The 7227-nt window shown below is 40.7% G+C and overlaps 1 protein-coding gene across 1 annotated transcript; it reads left to right on the plus strand.

Moving 5' to 3' along the window:
- Window positions 1-483: 483 nt before the first annotated feature.
- Window positions 484-6657, plus strand: LOC308299785 (transmembrane protein 144-like; the record flags this gene model as incomplete). Its single annotated transcript, XM_080743573.1, has 11 exons — window positions 484-559; window positions 2497-2664; window positions 3014-3136; window positions 3340-3439; window positions 3605-3685; window positions 3857-3971; window positions 4190-4290; window positions 4734-4852; window positions 4977-5096; window positions 5668-5714; window positions 6568-6657. The coding sequence occupies 11 exons, from the start codon at window positions 484-486 to the stop codon at window positions 6655-6657; spliced, it is 1140 nt and encodes a 379-aa protein (XP_080599699.1).
- Window positions 6658-7227: the final 570 nt, after the last annotated feature.

Below are 7227 nucleotides of genomic sequence, written 5' to 3' on the forward strand. Positions count from 1 at the left end.
AAAGCATAGTGACACCCCTCTCATCCACAGCACTTGGCACCTTCCTATTAAACAAGGATTGCCACCAGCCTTGCAGGAGAGACAATTAGCAACATTGGTGCATATACAGTTCAATACACCAAGTTTAAAACCATTAGTCCTTGCATATTATAGGAAGCAGTCAGTTGTGTGTGTATATAGGGCATGGGCATGGCTGCCCTGTGACAAGCGCCCTCTCTGTTTTATTCCTTTTCATTTGTAGCATCAGAGAGTCTGTTCTTGAGAGATTGGTTGGTAGAGTGCAAAGGTTTGTCACTAAACTCCACACATGATGGAGTTGAGAGTGCATGCATGGCAAAACCTGCCACTGAGCCAGTTCCTGCAGTCACACTGTACCTTTGCTCTGATCAATACAATGAGCCAGGTCATGCCTCTGTTCTGATCACATGTAAGGGCATTGCGTACATTACAGTGTACGTTTACCACAACAGGAAGGAAAACAAGATGAATGGAGGATACATCCTTTACGTAGCTCTTCATGTGCTGACAGTGTGCTCAGCCCAAGCTATCCTCAATGACTGTAAGTAATATAACTATCTCTGTCTGTCTGTCTGTCTGTCTGTCTGTCTGTCTGTCTCTCTCTCTCTCTGTGTGTGTGTCTGTGTGTACTTGTCTCTCCAGTTGCCTATTTCCAGTTTTTTTGTTTAGATTTTATGAAATGTGAATGTCTTTCCTAATGTAAGACTGTGTTGATCATTTAATAGAATGTAACAGTTGAATAACTGTATTATAACTTATTTCTGTATTTGTAGCAAAATCTGCAACATACCTGGGTCTTGTGCATCGCACACTGTGCAATGCACAAGCTGTGGAGAAGCTGTTAATATCTATTCTTGGAAGACTTTATGGGCCAGGATAGTAAACTGAATGGCAGTCATACTCATATGACACTTGTAATTACGCTTTGATGCTTTACGTTGCAGATTTCTTAACAGTTCAGTGCCTTACATTGCACATTCCTTGTACTGTATCCAGGAACTAAAGTTCAACGAAGAAGAAAACATACACTCAGGCTAAAATCATGCTTCCTAAAGCATGGGTCTTCAACAGGGGGTCCGGGACCCCTAGGACATCCTCAGTTACTACAAGCGGGGTCTCCAAATATTTGTGTGATTCAGTGATTGGAAACTTTTTTTATTTGTTTTAAACTATTCACTTGAACCCTAGAATCCTTATTCTAGGGGAACATTTCGGCAAACTTCTTTGCCGAAAATAGCCGATCTACAAGCTTGGGAGGTGCGGTGAACTTGTAGATCTGCTATTTTCAGCAAAGAGGTTTGGTGTGTAGAGGGGGAAAAAGACCAGGACAAGTTCTTACTATTGGGGGTTTAAATGTCTGAAAATACACATTAACATGAATCCAAGATATTAATAGAAAATATATGTCAACATACCATATAAAACCACATCATTTGATTTTACACAACACTTATGATAGTCCTGTTAAACAAGTCTATGAAGCGCCATGATATCTATGAAAAAGTGTAATCTGCAAACCCGTTTACAGTATATGTATTGGAGGTCCCTGCTTCATCTCTCTCTCTCTCTCTCTCAGCTAAGACGCGTTGACCTGAAAAACGTTGAAGACCCCTGTCCTAAAGGCAGGGACATGCTGGGCCCCTGATTGTTCCCGGGAAAAAGAGTTGTAGAGGCCCTCATTGCGTGCTATAGAGAGAGATTTCTCTCTATAGCGCTGCTGCTACTCATAGATTTGTCATTTCAGATCATGACAAGTGACAAGCCAGTGGGCCAATTACATGAGTTATATTTCGTCATTGTCGGGTGGAAACCTTGTATGTCTAAAACCATTTTAAAAATGATTTAAACTAGTGAAAACAGCCAATCTACATTCACACAACGCCTCGTACCGCGAGGCGTTGTGTGCTTGTAGATCTACTGTTTTCACTACTTTTGTGCGACAACCTTGTACGATGAACCAGGGCTTTGCTTTGCGAAAAAATTTACAAATGTGAAAGTTGGAGATACAAGGTTTCTGCCCGACAGTGACAATTTACTTTGTTGGCCGCCCAGCCCCCAAAATGGAAAGAAGGCCGACATTATTATTATTATTATTTTCCTAATGGCCGGCCTGGACCGGCCGGGAATGAACCGGCCGTTTGGGAGTTGTCCCGCTTTTCCCAATGGCCAGCACGTCCCTGCCTAAAGGGAATCTATGAGTCTTGCAAGTGACATTTGTGAGAATTAAATGATAGACTGTACCGTGTAAGACTGTAACCAACATTCTCAAGTAATCTCAACATTTCTGATGCCTATCTAATTTCTACAGGACTGAGAGCTTGAGAACCACCAAGGTCCATTTGGTCCCTAACTGTCAATCATTTACTTGTAGCTGGGGATCCCATGGAACCCCCTCAAGGATCTCTGGGGGACCCCAGATCCCATATTGAGAACCAGTGGTCTACCTCTGTGTATCTCCCCCTGTGTTCTGTGTTCCAGGGTGGATCGGTGATAGAAGGTGGCAACCCGTTGCATCCGACATCTCTCTGGCCCAGACAAACACCTCCCAGTCAGGGCTTCTTATTGAGGGTTTTGTCTGCCTGGGTGTGTCGGTCATCGGCTTTGGTTCAGCCCTGGTGCCGGTCAAAAGCGTAGACACCGGAGACGGTGACTGCCTCACACTACATAATATATCGTCGTTGTCGGGTGGAAACCATGTATCTCCAAAAGCGTTCGTTTTGTGTTTATCATTCAAAGAATGTATTTAAAATAGTGTTAAATAGCCGATCTATTAGCACACAACGCCTTGCACCGCACACTTTTGAAACTTGGAGATACAAGGTTTCTGCCCCGCAGTGATGATATTCTCAATGAAATGATAAAAATCAACAACCATAATTATTATAACTTCCCTTTACCATAGCAAAGCAAATCAGCATGTTGTAATTTTTTTTTATCAATTCCCATTGATTATGTATAAATATGAGTTGTAAATCCTTTCTGTATGTCCTGACAGGTATGTTCTTCCAGTTTGTGTTTTGCAACACTATGGCTCTGGAATCTCTCCTGGTGTATGTCATCAGGGGCTGCCCTGAAATCTGGGCCTTGAGCATGGTCGGAGGTTTCCTCTTTGCCATAGGTATAGTGTCTGTCTGTCTGTCTGTCTGTCTGTCTGTCTGTCTGTCTGTCTGTCTGTCTGTCTGTCTGTATATTCACAATCATGAGGCAAAATAGTGTGTGTGTGTGTGTGTGTGTGTGTGTGTGTGTGTGTGTGTGTGTGTGTGTGTTCTTCTATGGTGTTTTTTTTTTCTTATTGTATCTCCTTCATTGCTGTCTTCGTAGCTAATCTGGCCACTGTACCGATCATAAAGACTATTGGACTTGGAATGGGCTTTCTTATTTGGTCAGAGTTCTGTCTTCTCATGGCATGGGCTACTGCAAGGTACACTTATTTACTTAATGGTCTTCATATCATGATTATAGGTGATTATTATAATATTCTACAACTTTTCAAAGGTTTTACTACAAATTAGGAAACAGTCATTCTATATTATCACCACAAGTTTGTGTTCAGCTCTTCATTCACTCATGTCTGTATGCACTTTAGATTTGGTTGGTTTGGTCTTGATAAACAAGATGTACCAAATTCACTACTCAACTACATTGGAACTTCACTTGCAACAATAAGGTTATGTACCGTACCAAAATGTTTGATTCCTTTTAACAGAGTTCATTTTTAAGTAAATATAAAACAAAGATATCTGATATAATAGAACAATGACAATGTTGATATTATTTAAGAACTAAATAATATACAGAGTTCCTCTCCAAAATTATCATGTTTTCTCTTCATCTTTAGCGTATTGATCCTGTTCTTCATTAAGACAGAGGAGGAACAAGAAATTGGACGCGATGAGGAGGACGATGAGGAGAGGAAACCGCTGCTTCACAGATGCAGAACAAACTCAGACCAGGTCAATTACCTTCACTATTCTTTCATTTGCAGTGTAAATTTCATATATTTAACAACGTTATCTCTACAACAACAGGCCTCTTACAGCATAATGTTCTAGAATTTAGAATATATATCTGTGGCATGGAACAATTAACCAATCGTGTAATACACAGAGGTACCATAATGATGGTAGTGGTCATATTCTGTAGTGGCTGTATTTTTCTCATGTCCATTCAGCTTGCTTCCAAAGACAGTGACTATGTTCAGTCTGTTGATGTTCATATGAACCGTCACTCCAGCTGGACTGACAGACTGAGTCCTGTCAACAAGAAGATCATGTAAGTCTTCTCCTGCCCCCATTTATACGTCATTGTATGGCAGAAGTATAATCTTCTAAAGACATTTCGGGGGCTTTTTCTGAGCCTTTGTTTGACAGTCATAGAGGATAGAAATAATGAGTTTGACCTATTTCAGTCCCACGAAAGAAATTCAGTTTTCCGCTTTACCCAGCCGAGTGCTTCTCTTTGGGGAGCGTGAGAGGGGGAGCAGTTAAGGGGTTAAGCGTCTTATTCTGGGACACCTCGACACATTGCCGGGGCTCAAACCCATATAGAGTACACACACACGTGTGTGTGCGCGTGCGTGCGTGCGTGCGTGCGTGCGTGTGTGTGTGTCCCACAACTGGCTCATTGGCCAAGCATCGCAGGATGCTTTAATGAAAATGTATTCATAAAAAGCACCTCTCACTTCACACTGGGTGTTATTTTCTTTTTCCTCAAAGAGGCTGCTCGCTTGCAACTATGGCTGGGCTATTCTATGGAGGAGCTTATACCCCAATAATATACATTAAAAACAACTCCTTGAAGAATGCCACATCCTTTCCTGAAGCTAGCCAGATAGGTAAGACCAAAGTACTACAATACTTGACAAGACTAGTCAAATTTGCAAGATACATCAAATATTAAGATTAATATGAAGATTAAGATCGTTGACATTGCCATCGTGGTTTATGTATCCTCTTTAGATCTGGACTACCTTTTCCCTTACATGACTGGAGTCAGTACTCTAACATCGGTAGCATTTTTGGGATATTGTGCAGCGATGAAAAATGCACCTGTTTTACCATCCCGGTGTATATTGCCAGGTACGTGGTTCATCTTGGTTCACTAATTCAGGTGGTGCTCTTAATGTAAACATTGGTATGTTTGACTGATATACATTGTCTTAAGACAAATGATAATTGCAGATCTTCAAGCTCACAACACTTGAACATTTCCACCTATAATAACATAGCCTAACATGGCCAGGTTAATATCACTGCATGGATATTAGTCAGGAATCTCTCTGTGGAACCTATATGGGCAGATTAAAAAGAAATGCCTCTGGTGATAAACCCATCCCATATTTGCACACTGGGCCCTGATTGGTGCCACACAACTTTGGGGGCAGCTAAAGTCAATCACAACCGTTCAGGTCAGACTAATTAATCTGCAGAGGGCCTTTTTATTTTATTTTTCCAGGCTAATAATGACATGCCAGAAATACGGGTGGGTACCAGGTTAAAAGTGGTTAAGCCTAAAATTATACATTGTTGCATATCAGAACACATTTTCAATCAGGAAATGGGACGCTTGCATTATTTTTGACTGAATCTGTATTTTCAGCATTCTGTGCAGCATCTCTGATGTTTGCCTCTCAGTGTGCATTTTTCACAGCCTGTTACTGCCTTGGGACAGTCATCACATATCCCATTGGAACCACAGTAAGTTCTGACTACACCAAATCATTTGCTTTTCTTAAAGCTGCAATCCAAAGTGCTGACATTTCCACTGTTGGGCGAAAGATTGTTTGAGCATAGGATGAATTTAACCCTCATGCAATACTTCTTTTTGTTACACTACATAAGAGCAGGTAGACCATTTACAACCAACACAGTTGTGTTAGTTATATTGCATCAACATACAGATTGGTTTAATGTTTTATTCTCACACCATTTCTTTTTAAAGAAAAGGCTGATGCACACCTCAAAGGTTGGTTGACATGTGCGTAGGACAAAATGCATATATCAAAAAGGGATCTCTGATTATAGAATCAAAGAAGGGGACCAGCACAGAGCACACTGTAAAGAAAAGTAGCTTTAATTCACACACACCAAATTGATTAGGACTACAGCTTTAGTAGAAGAACAGTCAAAGAGTCAATGTCCTAAATTGTACTATAATAACTGATATATAAGTAAGATATTCTGTCCATTACAGTGTTATAGGATTGAGTCTATGCTTGCGACTTGTGATATGAAATGTGCTAATAAATTGTATTTACTTGATGTGTATCGTATTTTCCATTATTTTAACTGAAATGAATATTCAACTTTTGTTTAATATTTTTGTAATAATTGAGTTTATATATACTGTATATATGGTCATAAAAACAATTGCCTCTGTACACCACTCTGACCAAATGCCTGCTTCCACAGGGCCCTGCATTAATTTCTCTTATTTGGAGTATATTCTACTTCAAAGAAATAAAGGTAGGTTCTAATGAATAAAATCACATGTCATTAGGAAAACATTACAAAAATGTCTGATTTAATAGGTTCACTGTGTCCTCTGCAGGGAACCAAGAATCTTCTCATCCTTGCAGCTGTTCTCATTACCGTTCTGAGTGGAGTCACACTGATCTCTCTATCAAGGATTGAATTCTGAGATTTATACATCGGATTCTGACTTCTGAGATTATACAATATCTGAATACATTCTATAAATCATATTAATCCTGTTTTACATTACTGGCCCATTCAGGTCAGTTCTGATTTATTGCATTTGTTATGACAAGCACACAAACTTCTACATGGTCAGGCTCTGTCATAATATATCAGTGTCACTGTGTCAGTTCTGTTGTCAGACAGGAGGCCATTCCAAACATCAACAATACATCTGGATGCACAATGTTTGCCCCACATGCTTTGTCATTGAAGCATTCCATAGCTGTTTTTAGACTGTGCCAAGCTACTGCATGGAGCTTGGCCTGGTGCCACATGATTACCAGCCCAATTGGTCTGCAGACTCTGCACCTCCACATTGGACAGCTTCCTTCCCATCACACTTCCCACCCTTACCAAGATAATCTCCACCATGAAACCTGACACCTGTCAACTTGACACTGATCCCTTTCCCCGGACCCCTCCTGAAAGAGGTTGCTGACATTGCTGGTCCCAGCATCCTCACCATTATCACCAGCTCCCTGACAACTGGCACAGTTCCAAACTGCTTAAA

This window comes from Nannobrachium achirus, assembly GCF_963921795.1.
Source record: "Nannobrachium achirus genome assembly, chromosome: 15".
NCBI classification, from domain to species: Eukaryota; Metazoa; Chordata; class Actinopteri; order Myctophiformes; family Myctophidae; genus Nannobrachium; species Nannobrachium achirus.